This window comes from Cucurbita maxima, unplaced genomic scaffold (assembly GCF_002738345.1).
Source record: "Cucurbita maxima cultivar Rimu unplaced genomic scaffold, Cmax_1.0 Cma_Scf00011, whole genome shotgun sequence".
Classification (NCBI taxonomy): domain Eukaryota; kingdom Viridiplantae; phylum Streptophyta; class Magnoliopsida; order Cucurbitales; family Cucurbitaceae; genus Cucurbita; species Cucurbita maxima.
The window spans coordinates 243,310-262,325 of record NW_019272027.1 but is presented as its reverse complement, the minus strand read 5'-3'; the positions used below and the strand labels follow the sequence as shown (position 1 = coordinate 262,325).

Genomic DNA, 19,016 nt, shown 5'->3' with positions numbered 1-19,016 from the left:
ATTCATAATTCCAACATTTTGTTTTTACTTTTATTATATTATTATAAATCTTTTTTTTTTCCCACCCTTTTTCATCTTTATTAAAATTATGCCAATTTTGTATAAATTATTTATGAAGTTTTGTTTGTTTAACTCATTACTTTTTTTTTTTTTTTGGACTCTTTTAAGATTTTAACTATTTAAAGTCTATTTATTTGGAAGAGAGTGACATTTATAGAAATTATATATTTTTAATTATTTTATAAATTTTTAAAATTTTTTTATTTAATTTTTGAGTTCGCAAGATGAAATCAATAAAAAAAATCAATTTTTTTTTTTAAATATTAAACCATTAATTTGATATTATTCAATTAATTTGATATATATATATATATATATTTGTGTGGAAATTAGTCAATAAAGTTTATGCTAATTAAACAATTGCAGGTTGATTTGATTATGGGAGATTTTTAAATTAAATTACGACCAAACTTTTTATTTAATTAATGATATATGATTTGTAAGCATTGAAGCGTGAAAATAAATATACAATATTATCTATATTAATAAATATGATGTAAAGTTATTTTAAAATTTATTATTATTTTTCATTAGAATTATTAAATAATATTTAGTAAATAAATGTATTAGAGAAAGAGGTAGGGTGTTTAACGATTTTGAAAATGCTTCAACAATTGATAATAATACCCAACACTTTTATCATATAGTTTTAATATTAATATGTTATCATATAGTTTTAATATTAATATGTTATCATATAGTTTTTATATGACAATAATATTGTTTGTTGGTAAACCAAATAAGAAAGTAAATTGTGCTTGGACTCGATTTGATTAATTTGAAGGGTGTAATTTGTAATTATCTATACATAATGATGCTAAATCAGGAGGAGTAATTTGCAATTCTTGGAGGGAAAAAAAAAGGCCGGGAGAAATTTAAGGGGCCTGTTCTTGTGGCTGCCTTGCTTTGTTCATCCGTCATTCTCGATGTTCGAACTCTGAATCTGTAAAAATTTTCTTAATTTCTCCTCGTCCGGAAACTCCAAGAATGGCGTCCGATAAGATCCACAGTGAAACGGATCATTTGGTGGAGCTTATCGTCCGGGATGAACCTCCGACAATGTCCGACGCCAGTCAAATTGTAAAGCCCAAGATCAACATCTTCACCATTTCATATCCTCGAAGAAAACCTTCGGTATAACTCACGCTGCTTACTTCTCCGTTCATAATTTCAATCTTTTGTTCATCCGTTGCTGCCGATTTTGGTTGTGGAGATGTTGAAATTCAATGTCTCGATGTTTTGGCATACGATTTCTCAATTAACATGTCGCACTTCGATATTTCTTTCTCTATATTCATATTATGCGTTTGTTTTGTTGTGTTTGGTTTGTCTTCTCCGTTCCTTGGATTATCTATGATCACTTTAGAGACTTCGAAGTAGTGTTAGGTTACTCTGCAATGCAAGGAGATTGGAACACATATTGTTAATCGAAGTCTTTGCACCAAGAAGGCCCCGGTCACATTTTTTTTTGTTTTTTTCATTTAATGTCTGCATTTCTTTTCAGTGATGAATAAAATTCGAGTTGTTTAATTTGATGAAATCTCATGACAATTGTTGTTTCATGTACATTTGCAGGAGCAGGTGAATAAACTCCATGAAAGTGATGCATCTTCAATATCCCAATCTATTATTTGGATTTGGGGTGGATCAAGATATTCTGGTCTACTGTGTGCTTCTCTGTCCTCCATCTTTTACTTTGCCATGGAAGTTCTGATGGATATTTTTTCTGGTTAGTAAATTTTTCTCCCGACTAACTTTTGAAATGTTTCTATATTATAATGAAACGCGGTGCTTTACGCAGTGCGTGAATTGTCATTTCCTGTTCTAGTAGATTTTGGTTTGTGATTAGTTCTTAGTTCTTAGATATTCTGGTTTGTGATTACTTCTTAGAAATTAACAAAGTTTCTTATCCAACCAATTGATAGATGTTCTTCTTTTTCCGGGTGAGTTTTAGTATTGTGTTGTTATTCGTTTCCACTTGTTTTGGCAGCTCAGTCTATACCAATTCTTGAAATGGCTTTTTCAAGATGTACAATTATTACAATACTATCGTATTTGTGGTTGAGGAGGAACGACCAACCAATGTTTGGACAGACACATGTTAATAAGCTTCTGGTTGCTCGTGCTCTATCCGGACTTATCTCATTGATGGGTTTTATTTACAGGTATATTACGCTAGTCCTGTTTTTTTATGGCAAATAAAGCTCAATTCCAGTGTGGGTATTTAAAGAATTGTTTGCATACAATTTGGTATCTTTGTATTAAAAGGAACAGTGGAGTTTTTAATGATATTTTTAGGAGGATTTTTATGGACTGGTTCAAACTGTAGCCTCAAGTTGGAGCTCTTTTAACAGGTTATTTTTTAGTTAGTCCACTTTTATTATGGATGTCATTTAGGAAGTCTTTTATTACTCCATGTCCATGGTCATGGGTGACGTCTTACCCCTCCTTTTTTCCTCTTTGTTGATTCATACAGTGGGTTGTTTTCTATCAAATGTAAAATACGTTTCTTGTATGGTTGTGATAAATTTACTCCAATACTTTTTATATTGCAAGACATCATTGCTATTGGAGTCATCATCTAGTGCCTTGATCATCATATGGTCTTGGAGTTTAAAGACAACCAAGTAGATCCTTTATTTGCTATTTTCCTTTAAAAATGATTGCATGCAATTTCATTACATTTTGTGAAAACTACCTGACATCCCACAACTTATGGCCTTGTCTGGGGCATAGTTTAAAAAAAAATTTCTGATATAATTACTATTACTATGTACCTTTCCAATTGAAAGTTATTACTCTGTCTCCAGTTCCACCAGGCAACCATCCAGTGTTGATTTGCTAATCTTGCCTTTTGTTTCTGAGATTTTGGAGCTTTACTGAATATAAACTGTTTCTTTTATTTGTTTTTTTTTCAGCATTCAAAGCCTGCCTTTGTCTCAGGCAATTGTATTGAGCTTTATTACTCCAATATTGGCTTCAGTTATGGCAAGGTTTATTTTACACGAAAAGTTAAAATTTTCAGACTTTGGGGGTATGCATTTGATTAATTTTCATTTTCTACCCTCCAAAGAATGCATCATGATGTGAAAAGATGTTACACATTGATTAGTAATATACCCTTCATTATATTTGAATTATTCCATTGAAACAGCTGATGAGATTGATTAAAAAAAAAAAAATGGAACCCAATTTTGGTTTTTCTCCCTACATGAGTTTGATTTTATTGAAATTCATATGATCACTGTTTTATCTTCTAGAATGTGTTAATTTATTAACTTAAAGTACGACATGTGAAGTCCTCTTTGGTTTAGTAAAGTTCATTAATATTTAACAACATTAAGCATGATAGTTACTGCAAGGGGTGCCCCAGTGGTAAGGGCTTGGGATGTTTGAAGATACCTTTCTAGATTGTGGTTTAATCCTTCTTCAAACTAAAAAATTTACAACTTGATAAAATCCTTGCTGTTGGAGCTAGACTCGGGGTAGGCAAATCCCGCAAAGGATCAGTGGAGGGTAGGCGGTGAGCAAAAGTAGGAGTGGAGTTTTCAGCACCTCTGTTATATAGAAAAGTGTCAACATGATAAAGCTTCTCTGTTATTTATAGACGCTAGTTAATGCATTTCATTTCTTCCTTTCAGTTTATTTTTTTATTTTTTATTTTTTAAAAAAATCTGAAATGTGTTTCGTGGAGCTAAAAAGTGATTTCTTTCTGGGTACTCTCTCATTTCAGGTCTTGCTTGCAGTTTTTTGGGTGTTCTACTACTATTCCAAGAAATATTCACTAGTCAAGGTACCGAAGTGAGTTAACTTACCCTTCAAAATAGCTATTTAGATAGTTCTATGCTCAAACACTAATAGGATCCTCCACACCTCCACCCAAAACACACTTTTTTTATTCTCTTTTGCTGTTAAAGTTTGTGCAACTCAACAAGAGAGATACATGTTGACCGTCTGTTTAAGCTACTGGTGGCTAATACCATTATTTATTTCCTTCATATTGAATCTTCATTTGTTTCCTTATAAGGCAGGTAAACATTCATCAATACTCACAGTTGCCTTTAGCTCGAGCATGTAATGGAACGAGTTGTAGTTTCTCTTACACTTCAACTATTACATTACCTTATTTGAAGGGTTAACTGAAGGCGAAAAAGGAATCACAATCCTGGGAAGTCATCGTGTGTATTCATTATTAATTGGTCTTCTTACATCAATAGCTGGTGGAATTAGCTTCTGCCTTATAAGGGCTAGTGCAAAAGCATCTGATCAACCAGTGTAAGATTTCCTTCTGCATACTCAGAATACCAAAAGAGGTTCTCATTACACATGCAATTTTGATGTTTAACATTTGTCATTCCTACACGCACGCCTTTTCTATACAAATTTTAGGTCTAAAGAAAATAATAAATCCGGATTGATTAGGATTTTTGCTCTCCAGGGGTCTTTTTTTGTGTCTGTAGGATTTTAGGCTATTGTATCAATCTTAGGGATCCTTCTCATTGGAATCAACACAAACTAGCTTATGAAACCTGCACTCGGAACATGTTTGGATGAGGATTTCATGTGCCTAACAGCGTAACTCACTGATTAATAACCCCCCACAGTACGTAAACTCAATGTTCCTATAACTGAACTTTTAAATCTAGGCTTCCTATGCTCTCCACACTTATTCTGCTTAAGATTTGTTACTAGGCTTAAGATACTGAACATGAGCTTCAAAAGCCTGCTATATAATTTTCATATCCCACAAAACTGGATTAGTTCATAAATCCGGGAAAAAAAAATAAAAAAAAACATTGAACTGCAATAGGTTGCTTGCGGTTTCCTCTGTTGATATGCATTGACCATGACCAGATTGACAGGAAATCCTGTTCTCAACCTTGCAGGGTTACAGTTTTATCTTTCGGCATGCTGGCTTGTCCTGTCACTGGAATATGTTCAGTAGTCTTTGAGGTGATCCATGTACAAAAATAGTTAAATCCTGTCGTTGGAATTTGAGTTTTATGAACTACTTTTATGAACCATATCAATGCTGAAACAGACTCTGGTGCTGCCAAATCTTCGTTCATTTATATTGATGCTAGTTCTTGGTCTGCTTGCCTTCTTGGCCGAGGTAATTCCAAAACCTACAAGAATATGCATATTCATTAAGCAATCGGGTCGATCAAGAAATGCTGCTAACAATTTATGTCCACAACTTAAATGAAGGTTTGTTGGGCTCGGGGACTTCAACTCGAGAAAACAAGTAAAGTTTGCAACATTATTTTCATGGAGGTACATACATTTTACAAGTTGTCTTTGTTCGTTCATGGTGTTGGTGTCTTCTGATTGGTCGCCCAAACTTATAGTGAATCCTTGAATACTTCCACAGGCTGCATTGGTGCAAATATGGCATTTTGGAATACTACGAGTGGCACCTTACGGTCAAATATTTGGAATCATACTTATCCTTATCTCTCAGTGTTGGACTTTATACGTTGGTCCTGATACAGAAACTGAATAAACTATCCTAACCTATTCTTCCAATGGGGGCTCCAATTTGTGCCTCTTGGTTTATGGCTTTTCATCCCACGTGATTTTTTAGGCTGCAGATGGAACCGCTTGTATTTTGTATTTAAATTTTGAAATTTAACATATTTTGTCAAATAAAATTTAAGTTTACTACCATTAAATCATTATAAAATCTTTTATTGATCGATATATTGTTTGTTTCGTTTTTCATGAAATTTACTTCTTTGTATGTAAATGGAATTTTTATGTAGTACAATTAAAAAGATCTTTCGCCAATTATGAAAAAACTTTGATAAAAAATTAAAATTCCGAAGTACTATCAATTAAAAGATCTTAAAAATTAAAAAAGACATAAAACAAATTTGTATAAAGAAAAACTAGACTATAAATTAGATGGTGAATATTTTAGGATTCTTATAAAATCAATCTACGTAATGAAATTTCAACTACTAATCTTAAGAAACAAAAATAAGAACATAACAAATCTTCAAAGCCTCAGATAGCAGTCTATTTGACATCAAGAAAATTCAGCCGGTAATTCCAACTAAAAGAACAAATCCTCATTGGCTTTCGAAATAAATAATAATAATAAAAAAAAATCTCAGATCTGGGAAAAGTTGTTGATTTGTTGAGATAAAATCAGGGTATGAGAAAGATGAGATGAGTTCTTTTTTAAAAAAATTGTAATCACACAAAACGGCTCTGTAAATCTATGGAAAAAGATGAACAGATTCCTATCAAGATGTGAAAATTTTGGTTTTGGTTCAATCATAGCATCGTCGGTCACCGCCATTGAGCTCTCGACGACGTGGCATCGAACCTTCAAAACAAGAAGAATGAAAGAATATCACATTATCCTCAGCGACCCGTTTCAAATCAACCAAACAGGAGAATCACAGAAAACGGCCGAAAATTCCCAAACAGCATAATGATCCAACAACCAGCCCGCTCCAAAGTAGAAACGGATCGGCGTCGGAAGCCACTGGCTGATGGGAGCCAACAGTCGCATCCATGGCTTCTCGCTGCGATTTGGAGTGTCATACGGCACTTCCTATCAATTTTGGGAGTGCTTCTTCATCGGAACGCTCACACAGATGAACTTCTAACACAAAATTAAACCCTAAAACTACAAAAGGAAATTGCCAGGACGAACATCGGAGAACTCGGAACCATAGACGAATTCAGCTACAGAAATGTGAGGAAGAAGAAGAACGTGGGTCGATATTTATGGAGGCGAAGGAAGGAGTCGAAGGGTACGAATTTGTAACCCTAATTTCAGATGTTGGTTGCAATATGGGCCGAGAGTATAAAATGAGCAAACGGGTCGAAAAAACCCGGGTCCAATAAAAGAAGCCCGAGCAAAACGCAAGAGTATTGGTTGAACCGATTCGTTCAAAGAAAACTATTTTATTTTATTATTTAATCTCCCTTGCCAACCATAAAACATGGGCCAAAAATAAAAATAAACCATTAATTACCGTAATGATTCGCTGGTTCACAAGTCCCACTCACTCCGGTTGACCTGGCTGATATCAGCATATATTTTTAACTTATCTGCCACGTGGAGTCCATTCACGTCGACGTCACATGGAGAACGATGCAGCTCCGCTACACAATATAAAAATGATAAATTTTAGCAATACCAGGAAAATGGTCGTCTTATGTGGGCCCAATTGCCACAAAAGGACTGGTGTGATTAGCTTGTGGATCAGAGATCTTGACCGTTCGTTTTTTTCCATTTCAGTCGTGGCTAGATTCGACGGCCTAGATCGAAGGTCAATATTTAAAAACGCTATTTTAATGGGTAGTTGGTTACTTAACAAATTGAATAATAATATAAAACTATAATAGTTTATTTATGCATAATTCAACTCACGACCAAATATTTTCGATCCAAATATTATAAAATTTTAATTTAGTTTACATTTTGGAAAATTTAACTTAATCGGTCAAATTCATGTATTATCTTATAGTTACGTTGGATAAATCAACATAGCCTTTCAAAACTCCTAAACCTTTGACCCAACATTGTTCTCGAGCTTAAGACGTTGAAGCAATCTTTTGAATGATTTCAAATTTACTAGTTTTGTCCTCGAATACATTGAAAGGTTTGTGTAACCGCCTAATACCCAAGTGTGAGATTCCATGTTAGGTAGAGAGGAGAACAAAACTATTTCTTAAAAGTTGTGGAAACCTCTCTCTATCCTTAGCAGACTCATTTTAAAACTTTACAAGGGAAGCCCATAAAGAAACGCCCAAAGAGAACAATACTCGGTAGGAGTGAGTTGCTACAAAAATGGTATTGTGGTGTGCCAGTGAGGACACTATGCCACCAAGGAGGTGGATTGTGATATCCTACATTGGCTAGAGAGGAGAATCGAGGTTTTAAAACCTTGAGGTGAGGCCAATGCTTTCTCCACCCAAATTCATATACAATTTTTGAGATATAGATTTGGCATTCCTACCCTATCTTACATAGCCAAACACGTTTAATTTTGGAGGTTATTTTTAGTTTACTAATTACATGAATAATAGAGGAATGTTGCGAGGGAAGTTTTGTGGCATTTGTGTTGCAGTGCACAGGTTGGGCCCATCCTGATCTTTCTCATTAATAAAATACGAACCCATCGCTCATTCTCCCACTCGCTCCTCTACTCACTCACTCACTCACTCACTCACTCGCAGTGATGGAGCGCCTAACCCTCTCCTTCTTCTTCGTCTTCCTCCTCCTCCTCTCCCCAAGCTTTGCTGTTGTTACAGAGGCTGGTTCCATTGGTGTCAACTATGGCAGGATCGCCAACAATCTCCCTTCCGCCGTCAAGGTCGTTAACCTCCTCAAATCCCACGGTCTTCAAAGGGTTAAAGTTTACGACACCGATCCGGCTGTTCTCACAGCCATTTCCGGCTCTGGCATTAAAGTCACCGTCGATTTGCCCAACGAACTCCTCTTCGCCGCCGCCAAACGCCTCACCTTCGCCTATACTTGGGTCGAAAAAAACATCGTCGCCTACTACCCTTCCACGGAAATCGAAGCCATTGCTGTCGGCAACGAAGTCTTTGTCGACCCACATAACACGACGTCGTTTCTCATTCCGGCCATGAAGAACATTCACCAAGCCCTCGTTAAATACAACCTCCATTCCTCCATTAAGGTCTCTTCTCCTATAGCCTTAAGCGCCCTGCAAAACTCTTACCCTTCCTCCGCCGGTTCATTCCGTCCGGAGCTTATCGAATCGGTTTTCCGTCCAATGCTGGAGTTTCTCCGGCAGACTGGCTCCTATTTGATGGTTAACGCTTACCCATTTTTCGCTTACGAGTCTAACTCCGATGTGATTTCTTTAGACTACGCTCTTTTCCGGGAGAACCCCGGCGTGGTGGATGCCGGTAGCGGTTACCGTTACTTCAGTTTATTTGACGCTCAAATCGACGCTGTTTTCGCCGCCATGTCGGCTCTGAAATATGACGACATTAAAATGGTGGTTACCGAAACCGGGTGGCCGTCTAAAGGCGACGAGAACGAGATTGGCGCTAGTGTCGGAAACGCCGCCGCATACAACGGGAATCTGGTCCGGCGGATTTTGAGCGGCGGCGGAACTCCATTGCGGCCGAAAGCAGATCTGACCGTCTATTTATTCGCCCTTTTCAACGAAAACAAAAAGAACGGTCCCACATCGGAAAGAAACTACGGCTTATTTTACCCTAACGAAGAATCAGTTTACGATATCCCTTTCACAACAGAGGGGTTGAAAGACTACCACGACAAACCATCGCCGTCGCCGTCGCCGGCTACCGGTGGCGACGGGAAGTCCGGACCAGTCAACGGCGATGGGAATGTTTCAAAAAGTCAATCGGGGAATACGTGGTGCGTTGCGAGTGGTGAAGCGGGGAAAGAGAAGCTGCAGGCGAGTCTAGATTATGCTTGTGGTGAAGGAGGGGCGGATTGCCGTCCAATCCAAGTGGGCGCCACGTGTTACAATCCTAATACGCTTGAGGCACATGCTTCGTATGCTTTCAATAGTTATTATCAGAAGAACGGGCGGAAGACTGGCACGTGTTACTTTGGAGGGGCGGCTTACGTAGTCACGCAACAACCGAGTAAGTACTCTATAGTTTTCTCTTTTTTTATTGTTTTTACTACGACTCGAGCCGACCGGGTCCGGCCTGGTTTTCATTTTTTAATGCGCTGACGTGGTCCACGAGGTGGACTGATGGAGGTGCAGGCCAGCTCAGTAAGAAGCCAAATTTCACAGCCCACATGCCGAGCATTATTAGAGAAAGGGAATCTTAGTTTTGCTTACGTGGACCCGTCTTTTTGGGAACCCCTAATTAATCTTTTTACTCAAATATTATTTTACCTATTTTAAATTATAAATTTTGGTTTCTAAAAACTGATAAAAATTCAATTTGGTCTCTTCTTGAATTGGGTTTTAAATTAAGAGAAAAAATGGATTTCTTTTGTCTATCCGGTTCGCGGGTTTGGATGTGAACCCGAATTGAGGTCGTTTGGAACAGCAACTAACTAAAAATTCTATTCGGTTCATGGGTTTTGGATGTGAACCCTAATTGAGGTCATTTGGATCTGCAACTAACCATAAAATATATTCGGCTCATGAGTTTGATTGGATGTGAACCCTATTGAGATCGTTTAGGTCACTAACTCAATCAGTCTGAAATTTCGAGCGGGTTTAAACAAATTTCTAGTGTTTTTAATTATTGGTGTATTTTTGTGTGTGCAGAGTATGGGAGCTGTGAATTCCCAACAGGGAATTGAAGTTGAAGGGACAACAGAGAGAGAAAAAAAAAGGTTAATTTTTATGTTTGGTGTTAAGGAGTATGAGAGAATTCTTTTGTAATCCAATTGTTTGGTGATAATGATAGTTAATTTTAAATTTAGTTTGTAAACTTTTTTATTTAATGGTCAACAATCCATTAAATATAAAATTAAAACTTTATTCAAAATTTATTTAGTATAATTTCTGAAATATAATATGTTCTCGGTAATCAAATCAATCTTCCATTAAGTCAAGGTTGAATGATTCAACTTAGCTTTTGACCAAAACATGACTTTATATAACCTCAAAGTAAACAAAAGATCTAAAACCTAGGATTGAAATCATTTATAAATTATTGGTTGGGACAGATGGAATACATTCTAAGCTACTTATCCCTCCCATTCCAAACCAAAAAAAAAAAACTTAGTCAACCCTCCATTTCCGAACATGGCTCACCTTCACAAACCTTCCACGGTGTAACGGTCTCTTAATAATAAAACATCCATTCAAATAGAAAAAATGATGTTTGTAATAGTGTCAAAATCGGTTTGTCGTTGCAGCTTGGTCGGACAATTTTTTAAAAATACTCGGTGGTGTCAGCCATGCCCAGCAAGTTAAGGAAGGCCATCTACGCCGTGAAAGATCAAACCAGCATCAGCCTTGCCAAAGTCTCCGCCTCCGGCAGCGGCCCCAATGCTACCTCCTTGGAAGTCACCATCCTCAAAGCCACCACTCACGACGACGTCCCTCTCGACCACCGTTACCTGGCGGAAATCCTCCTCTTCATCTCCTCCAACAAATCCCACGCCGCCGTCTGTGTTCATTCCATCGCCAAACGCATTACCAGAACCCGTAATTGGATCGTGGCCCTCAAATCTCTCAACCTCGTCTTCCGTATCTTCCAAGAAGGCGACCCGATTTTCCCCCGCGAAGTTCTCCTCGCCATGAAACGCGGCGCTAAAATCCTTAACCTCTCCAATTTCCGCGACGATTCAAATTCCAATCCGTGGGATTACACCGCTTTTGTTCGAACCTTTGCTCTGTATCTCGACGAACGCCTCGATTGCTTTCTTAACGGGAAGCTTCAAAAGCGATACACTCAAGGGAAGACTAGCCGACGGATGAACGAGCCGATTCGGGATATGAAGCCGACGATGTTAATTGATCGGATTTCTTACTGGCAGAAATTACTGGACAGAGCAATCGCCACTAGACCCACCGGATCGGCGAAGAGGAATCGATTGATTCAACATTCGCTTCACGCCGTCGTTCAAGAGAGCTTCGATTTATACAGAGATATCTCCGATGGGCTTGCGCTTCTCTTGGATAGCTTCTTCCATTTGCAGTACCAATCCTGTGTTAATGCGTTTCATGCGTGCGTGAAAGCCGCGAAGCAATTTGAGGAATTGGGTTCTTTTTATGATGTGTGTAAAAGTATTGGGGTTGGAAGAACCTCGGAATATCCGAGTGTTCAACAGCCTTCCGATGAGTTAGTCGCGACATTGCAGGAGTTTTTGAAAGATCATGCTTCCTTCCCCTGCCATGGAAATCGATCGCCGGCGGCGGCGGCGGCTCCGACGCTGATGCCGACGCCGACGAAGGTTTTTCTCTCTGGACCAACGGTGAAGTTCACCGACGAACAATCGGAATCGTCGGATAAGAATTCGGAGAGGGGGTCTGATTTTAACTCGTTTGGGGATATTAATTCCGTCGAGTATGACGGCGAGTGCTTCTCCGATTATCAGCAATCCCAGTTGGGAGATTTCAGTAATGAATCGATTCTGTCTCCGACTTTTGCGTTCTTTGAAGAAAACCAAAAGGGTTTTCAAGCGGAAGAACACCTATTTAGACTTGGGGATTGGGAGCTCGTTCTGGCGGAATCCGCTACCGCGCCGCAAAATTGGCCGGATTTCTACTCGCCGTTCGTGGGCGACAACATGTTTGTGAAGCCCTTTGCGCCGCAGCAGCAGCATCACAACAACAACCCATTTCTTCAAGATTCAAGCGATTTATTCACAGTTGCACCAACATTCAAAGCAGAGACGGAAATGACTCAAACATTTGGCGGTCATAATTTGAATGAAGCAACCACGATGGCCCCAACATTCAGAGCAGAAACAGCAACATTTCTGATTGGAGTTGATATGGGCATTGAAAACGATCCATTTGCAGTGCCGTGGGGAAGCGAATTGAGTGGAAATGATCGGAGTTTTGAAGTGATGAATCATGATAGTTTGCTGCAGCAGCAGAAATTGTGGAAGGAGCATCAAAACAAGATTATAGCGAAGCATTCGTTGTGAGTTTTGGAGAAGAATTGACTTTGGGATGTAAATTTAAGAGGAGATTTGATTGAAATCATGAAAGGAGATTTTTTCAAACTTGAATTCAAATCAAAAGTGTTGTTATATAACCCATGTTTTTATTTCACTAAAGGGTTAGGGACAAATTATCGAGTTGATGGGTAGGGAAGGCTGTGCTCGAGGTGAATTGGAAACCAGAGTGTTATATATGTTATGACCCAGACCCAATTGTCACCATTTTGAACGTCCCTTTTCTAAGGGATGTGCATTATACGATTGTTGTTTTGAGATCCTACATTGGTCGGAGTGAACAAACCATTTTTTATAAGAGGCTAAAAGTCGATATATAATAGGCTAAAGCGGACAATACAATATCTACTAGCACTGAGCTTAAGTTTATAAATGGTATCAAAGCCAAACACAGCGGACTAGCGAAGACGTTAGACCCACAAGAGGTGTGGATTGTGAGATCCCATATCGGTTAAAGAGGGGAACGAAACATTCCAAATAAAAGTGTGGAAACCTTTCTCTAATAGATGTTTTTCACGTTTTAAATCCGTGAGGCTGACGGTGATATATAACAGGCTAAAACAAACAATATCTACTAGCGTAGTCATGGACCGTTATATTTGCGATATTTAGAATTGGTCACCTACATACCAAAGAAGATTACGAACGAGTACCCTATTTTTGGTGGTGGGTGCACATCTTACCCCGAGGGAGAGTACCTTATTGAATTTTTTAATACTCCATAAGGTATCAGTTGTTTTAAACCCTAAACAAAAAACATGTTGTTATGTATGCATTATGAGCCTTAATTTGGGTCCGTATACTAAGAAAAAGGCAATAGAAAAGTATAGCATTGACTGCACTGAGGGGAACTTTACAGCTTAGCTTGGCTTATGAATGATAGCTTTACATTCGGACATATCAAAACTCTCTTCCTTTCCTTTCCTTTCCTTTCCTTTCCTTTCCTTTCCTTTCCTCCTCTTTTTTCCCAACCAAATACCCAATAAACACACTCAAACACGGAATGGGATTATCCAAAAAGGAACCATAACTGGCAACCACAACCATGTGAATATACAATGTATAAAGCCCCACATTGATATGCCTTTTTTAGCATAAGGCTCTCCAGACATATCTCGTACCATATCTCGCACCATCCAATTGTAATAAGGTCAGGTCATGAAAGATTATGTGAGATCCCACATTAGTTGAATAGAGTAACGAACATTCTTTATAAGAGTGTGAAAACTTCTCCATAATAGACGCTGAGACAATATCTATTAGAGGATTTGGACGGTTGTAGATTAGTTTGGAAAGCGAGGAAAAAAAAAAACCTTTATCCTTATCCAACCATCAACCATAATTTCTCCCATGGGTTTATATATTTCTCAAGGCTGAAGCCACAGCTTGTTCCACCCCTAAAACAACCCTTCAATATCTAACCCCATAATTGCTTGCTTACTCCCCTTCACATGGGATTGCCAGCCTGAGTGAACCCCAAGCTTTTCAAATCACAACATGATTGCCCTCCAACTAAAAAGAAAAGAAGATCCATGGCTAACTAACTTGTGGGGCTGAGCTTTGTTTGGGACAATAAACAAGCATGAGAAGAAGAAGGAAACCACAAGGCCCCACCATCCATATCTGATGGAAAACTCCCTACCCTCCATCCTTCACCCTTCATCATCATTATCATCATTATTATCATGTAAGAGTCGAGTTTACCACTAATAGATGTTGTCCTCTTTGGACTTTACTCAAAGTTTTTAAAACCGGTATGCTGGGGAGAGGTTTCCACACCATTACCAACAATGTTTCGTTCTCCTCTCCAACCGATGTGAGATCTCACATACCCACTTCACATTCGGCTCTGCAAGCCAAGAGCAGACAGAATACAACCCATTCAGCCAACACAGAAGAAAACAAAAGGATTTGGATTCACAGATCATCATTCATAATCCGACACATTTCTTGGTCAAAAAAGTATACACAAAAATCCCACCTCTCATTACATACTTTTCTTCCTCTTTTTTTTTTCCCTAATTCAATAAATAATAAAAGAAAGAAACTGACTTGAAATTTACACAATCAAACAAGATGACAATCATGGGCATGAACAAGTCACTTACAAATCTTCATCAGTGAAATTAATATTAATAATATAAGGAAAAAAAGCATACCAGGATACTCCCTAAAACCCGCATCCTTGATTCTTTCTTCTTCTTCTTCTTCTTCTTCTTTTTTTTGCCTTTTTTTTTTCTCTAAAAATATTAATTAAAAAAAAAAAAGACATTATAATACGAGGTGAAAATAGCTGTTGGGTTCGGTCATATGTTGTTGTTGTTGTAACCCTTCAACTTCAGCAGTTAGAAAATTCCAAACGAAATCCTCCAAATCCCTGAAAATACAGTTAATCAAAATGAAATAAATTCAGTAATTAACTTATTATTCTTTTATTCTACAAAAATAAAATAAAGAAGGAAAGAAAAGATAGGACTGTCGTTTTCATAATTCCTACGACTAAATTATATGTCAGATTAAGGGGCCCACTGGAATTCAGTGGTCCACAAATGTTACGGGGATTCTAATAAAACGACGTCGTGTTTGTTTCCCAACCTGTGACCGTCACAAACCGGTCACATGAGGAGGGGCATCATTGACTTTCTACCTAATGATGCTACTGGGTCAATCTCTGGGAAAGGCTTAAAGTGTAGGGTCAACACCTGATATTATTGTAAGTTTCCGATTTTACCCTCGTATTGGATTAGCCTACCTTTGACGGCGGCGGTTAGTTTCTTTTGCGTTTATTCCCTCCAGGTTCTGCTGAAGATGTTTCTCAGCCGATTGCCGGTGAGCCGCTGCAGGGCCTTTTTAGCTCCGGCGATGTTCATGTCGGCCAGATTCTGCAGGTGCTGGTGAGCTCCAGCTTCTAGAAGTCTCCTCCGGCAGCCGTTGCTTCCGCCGGAGAGCACCGCCGTGACGATGGCTAACGGGAATGTCTTGGAGATGACCTCGTTTTTCGAATCGAGCATTTGCATCAATCTCATCACGCTCTTCTCGTCCCTCATTAACTCTTTCCGATTTGATCGGACAATCAAAAGAGATGCCAGGGCTCCCACTGCCGCTTCCTGAACTCCCGCCGGCTTTGGCATCTCCATTAGCTTCACTAAGGAACCCATACAACTCCCGATGGCTCTCTTGTTCCCATCGCTAATTGATAAATTGGCGACCAGAGAGGCGGCGATTTGCTGCAGCACTAAACTTCCGTGCTTTATCAATTCGCCCAGTTTCATTATGAACAATGTTGAAGATGATAGAATCCGAGCGATTGGATCGGAAACCGCGAGCGAACTTAGGGCTCGTAATGGGTTTTCAATCGTGTTGAAACTTGGTGAATCGTGGATCAATTGTAATAATTTTTGTAATCCTCGTTCTTGGATTATCCGTGATCGGAAATACTCACCGGAGGAGGCTAATACTGCTATGGACATTGCTGCCTTCTCCTGCGTGTCCGTCGGGCTCGAAACTAGCAACTGTAATAATACTGGAATCGCCCCTTCCTCGACGAGAGATGTTTTGATATCTTCCACCACCGTCACATTTCTAATCGCACCGACTGCCGTAGCCTGCAGCTGTGGAGTGCCCGATCGGCAGGCTTCGATTAAGACCGATAAGCCTCCGTAAGCGGAAACGGCCCAAGCGTTTTCAGTATCGATGGTGATGGATTCGACGGCGGCGGCGGCTTTTTCCTTGAGATGCATCGATCCTGTTTCAAGAATCCTCAACAGAGACCCTAATCCTCCTTCTTCGAACACTCTTTTCCTCGATTCATCGCTCGCCGTTGAGAGAACTGAAACCGCAGAAGCCGCAAGCTCTCGCACAGAGGGCTGAGAGCTGAAATCAAGCAAATGAATCAAATACCCAACGTTTCCCTCTTTAGCAACCAAACCCGCAGACTTCTCATCCTGATTCAGAAGCTGAACCAGAGACTCCAGAGCCTTCTTCTTAAACTCCACCCCTCCGATTTGCAACCGCGTGAAGAGATCCCTAATGAAAAACTCCGTATCGTCTTTATTCGAACCAGGAACCGGCTGAGACAGTACTAGCGCGTTGGACTGGTAAAGAACCCCAGATCTAAGCAACAAATCGAGGTCGTTGAGTTGACTAGAGAGAGAAGCAGAGGCCATATCCAAATCACTCTGCATATGAAGCTTCCCACCGGAGAAGGCCGAGTCGGAGCATTGATCGGACAAGGATTTGAGCCGCTGAAGCGTGGAGAGTAGCGATGGGAGGATAGTATGAACAAGGGGATTCTCGGACCAGTGAGGCGAATCGGAGACTTCGAGAAGAGCAGAGTGGAGTGTGGAGAGCTTGGAATGAAGAACCTGCCATCGCCCAACGAATGACCGGACATTGAGAGAAGAAAGAAGCAGAAGCGAAACAATCTGAATGATGAGGTCGAGAAGGGGTTGTGAAGAGGAGGTAGACGGCGGCGGAATGAGGGTTCCGGCGGTGATCGGAGGCATTTACGACGGAGAAATTGATGGGGAATGAACCCTAGAAAGCTGTGAAAGAAGGGGGAGAAGGAGAGAACATGAGAGAAAGAGCTGGAAGGGTTGCTTGGTGGGAAAGGAAAAGGGAAAATCGAAAGGGACTCTGACAGAAACAATTACAGAAAAGAAAGGGTCTGCTGGCGGAATCAAAAACACAATCAACGAAGAAGAGATAGCCAGAAAAGAAAGCTTCGGAGTAGAGAGAGAAAGTCCGAAAGAAACTTGACGGTTGAAAGAGAAAATGCGATGGTCACGCGGAGAAGACCACGGAACTCCAAATGGGCCTTTCTTATTGGGCCGTCTGGGCCGAAAAGTGTTTGTCTCGCGCAGAGAGCCAAGCGCGGTAACGTGGATCAAGCAGTTCTTGCTCTATCTGCTTGTTGAAATGCCGCCGAGGTTGTTCGGGTCGTAACGCTGGCCTCCAAGGGGGCGATCAAAGTTCGGCAAGTCTGGCGAGCTAATGCCATTGCTGATTTGAATCGGACGCGTGGTTTTTCGCCGTCATTGGCACATTCCTGTACCGATTGGCCTTGTTTGCTGATAGAGTTGCTGTCACAGGCTGCTGAAATTGATCATTTTCAGGTAAACATATTGAACATAGTTTGAATGCTGATGTAGTTTAATCAATATCAGTGTCTGAATAAGGAGAAAAGATGAAAGGGAGATGAATTGCATGCTATTACTCCAAGTTCGTACACCTCTTCATTTGCCTTGTGTCTACTAGGCATAGAAATGAGAATTGTTTTACAAATGAATAAGTTAACCTTGCCTAATATTTTAGGTTCTTGGTGTTGATGAAAAATTTGGTAGAGATTAGTGGTAGTTTAATGTGATATTGTGATTCTAATATGAAAGTTCTGTACTATCGTTTGCTGGTGCTTAATAATCAAAACAAAATTTTAAGGAGTGGAGCAACCTCTATCTGATAACTTGAGCGTTTGAGATTTATAGTACTTGGACAGGGCAAGGAAACTAATGAATGGATTGGTTTCAGAAGATAGATTACGCTTTGGTGCACCTTGGAGGCATCCTCCTCAGAGCGATGATCCATGTTCGTAACCACCTAAGCCTGCCGCTAGCTGATATTGTCCGCTTTGACTTGTTATGTATCGTCGTCAACCTCACGGTTTTAAAATACGTGTGCTTGGGAGAGGTTTTCACACCCTTATAAGGAATGCTTTGTTCCCTTCTCCAACCAACGAGGGATCTCACAATGCTTGATCTTGGACTGGGCAAAGATTCAGCTGATGGATTTCGTGGATGCGGAATTTGGGGTAAGTGTTTTCGGACAGAAATTGTTTATTGTAAAATGCTTCCTATTGTGTTACTGACCCTCAATTTATAGTGCTTCAGAGAATAGGCTTTTGCGTCTTAGCAGTTGTAGAATTACTCTATTCATTTTTCTTTACTTCGTTTCTTTATTCAACCATTGTAAACATTTAAAAGTTAGTTTCTTATGTTCTTGTTTTAAAACTTTATGGATTAAAACAATTTCAATGTGTTAGACCCCTGATTAGTTTGTCATTAGTTCTGTTCGGGTGGGTGTATATATTTTTTTTGGGATTAGCTGTTAAGGTCGGTATCCTTGGCTGGAAGTAGTCTCTTCGATTTGTCTGTGCTTACAATGATTCTTCAGAAGTTATTGAGTAAACCGAGTTACTCACCGACTTGGTTTCATATGGTGATATATTGATGTAACTAACCAAATTACATTGGGATAGGATTCACTTAATTATACATTGTAACAGCCCAAGTCCACCGCTAGCAAATATTATTTGCTTTGGCCCGTTACGCATCGCCGTCAGTCTCTA

At 39.5% G+C, this 19,016-nt stretch overlaps 4 protein-coding genes, 1 long non-coding RNA gene and 3 other non-coding genes across 9 annotated transcripts; 3 read left to right on the top strand and 5 right to left on the bottom strand.

The window, feature by feature from the left end:
* The first annotated feature begins 840 nt into the window (after positions 1–840).
* On the top strand, positions 841–5,724 carry LOC111486267. 2 transcript variants are annotated; one of them, XM_023133323.1, is made up of 11 exons: positions 841–1,194; positions 1,636–1,789; positions 2,051–2,225; positions 2,979–3,094; positions 3,794–3,861; positions 4,088–4,091; positions 4,194–4,335; positions 4,947–5,013; positions 5,102–5,173; positions 5,269–5,334; positions 5,432–5,724. In XM_023133323.1, exons 1-11 carry the CDS (start codon positions 1,048–1,050, stop codon positions 5,561–5,563), a joined length of 1,143 nt encoding a protein of 380 aa, XP_022989091.1. In that variant the 5' UTR covers positions 841–1,047; the 3' UTR covers positions 5,564–5,724. The 2 variants fall into 2 exon arrangements, with proteins under 2 accessions (XP_022989091.1, XP_022989092.1); XM_023133324.1 differs by lacking the exon at positions 4,088–4,091 and having other exon boundaries at positions 3,794–3,853.
* On the bottom strand, positions 4,665–5,460 carry LOC111486270. Its single transcript, XR_002718836.1, has 2 exons — positions 5,343–5,460; positions 4,665–5,186 (listed from the first exon to the last, which is right to left on the bottom strand). It is a non-coding gene; the product is annotated as an uncharacterized LOC111486270 (long non-coding RNA).
* Positions 5,725–6,058: 334 nt separating the features above from the next.
* LOC111486766 lies at positions 6,059–6,141 on the bottom strand. The gene has a single exon (XR_002718946.1). It is a non-coding gene; the product is annotated as a small nucleolar RNA snoR77Y (small nucleolar RNA).
* Positions 6,142–6,250: 109 nt separating this feature from the next.
* LOC111486768 lies at positions 6,251–6,392 on the bottom strand. Its single transcript, XR_002718948.1, has one exon. It is a non-coding gene; the product is annotated as a small nucleolar RNA snoR2/U65 (small nucleolar RNA).
* A 194-nt stretch (positions 6,393–6,586) lies between these two features.
* On the bottom strand, positions 6,587–6,654 carry LOC111486771. The gene has a single exon (XR_002718951.1). It is a non-coding gene; the product is annotated as a small nucleolar RNA U49 (small nucleolar RNA).
* A 1,487-nt stretch (positions 6,655–8,141) lies between these two features.
* On the top strand, positions 8,142–10,364 carry LOC111486266 (glucan endo-1,3-beta-glucosidase 12-like). Its single transcript, XM_023133322.1, has 2 exons — positions 8,142–9,666; positions 10,308–10,364. Exons 1-2 carry the CDS (start codon positions 8,259–8,261, stop codon positions 10,340–10,342), a joined length of 1,443 nt encoding a protein of 480 aa, XP_022989090.1. The 5' UTR covers positions 8,142–8,258; the 3' UTR covers positions 10,343–10,364.
* Positions 10,365–10,923: 559 nt separating this feature from the next.
* LOC111486264 (clathrin coat assembly protein AP180-like) lies at positions 10,924–12,659 on the top strand. Its single transcript, XM_023133319.1, has one exon. The coding sequence runs from the start codon at positions 10,946–10,948 to the stop codon at positions 12,641–12,643; it is 1,698 nt and encodes a 565-aa protein (XP_022989087.1). The 5' UTR covers positions 10,924–10,945; the 3' UTR covers positions 12,644–12,659.
* A 1,946-nt stretch (positions 12,660–14,605) lies between these two features.
* LOC111485920 lies at positions 14,606–17,621 on the bottom strand. The gene is made up of 2 exons (XM_023132884.1): positions 15,426–17,621; positions 14,606–15,050 (listed from the first exon to the last, which is right to left on the bottom strand). The coding sequence occupies exon 1, from the start codon at positions 17,176–17,178 to the stop codon at positions 15,457–15,459; it is 1,722 nt and encodes a 573-aa protein (XP_022988652.1). The 5' UTR covers positions 17,179–17,621; the 3' UTR covers positions 14,606–15,050; positions 15,426–15,456.
* Between the last annotated feature and the right edge of the window lie 1,395 nt (positions 17,622–19,016).

Excerpts from the sequence above, each read along its gene's own strand:
- LOC111485920 (XM_023132884.1), bottom strand. The coding sequence starts at position 17,178 with ATGCCTCCGATCACCGCCGGAACCCTCATTCCGCCGCCGTCTACCTCC.
- LOC111486266 (XM_023133322.1), top strand. The coding sequence starts at position 8,259 with ATGGAGCGCCTAACCCTCTCCTTCTTCTTCGTCTTCCTCCTCCTCCTC. Across the intron at positions 9,667-10,307 it reads CGTAGTCACGCAACAACCGA|AGTATGGGAGCTGTGAATTC; the intron begins GTAAGTACTCTA and ends TTGTGTGTGCAG.
- LOC111486267 (XM_023133323.1), top strand. The coding sequence starts at position 1,048 with ATGGCGTCCGATAAGATCCACAGTGAAACGGATCATTTGGTGGAGCTT. Across the intron at positions 1,195-1,635 it reads ATCCTCGAAGAAAACCTTCG|GAGCAGGTGAATAAACTCCA; the intron begins GTATAACTCACG and ends GTACATTTGCAG. Across the intron at positions 1,790-2,050 it reads TCTGATGGATATTTTTTCTG|CTCAGTCTATACCAATTCTT; the intron begins GTTAGTAAATTT and ends TTGTTTTGGCAG.
- LOC111486264 (XM_023133319.1), top strand. The coding sequence starts at position 10,946 with ATGCCCAGCAAGTTAAGGAAGGCCATCTACGCCGTGAAAGATCAAACC.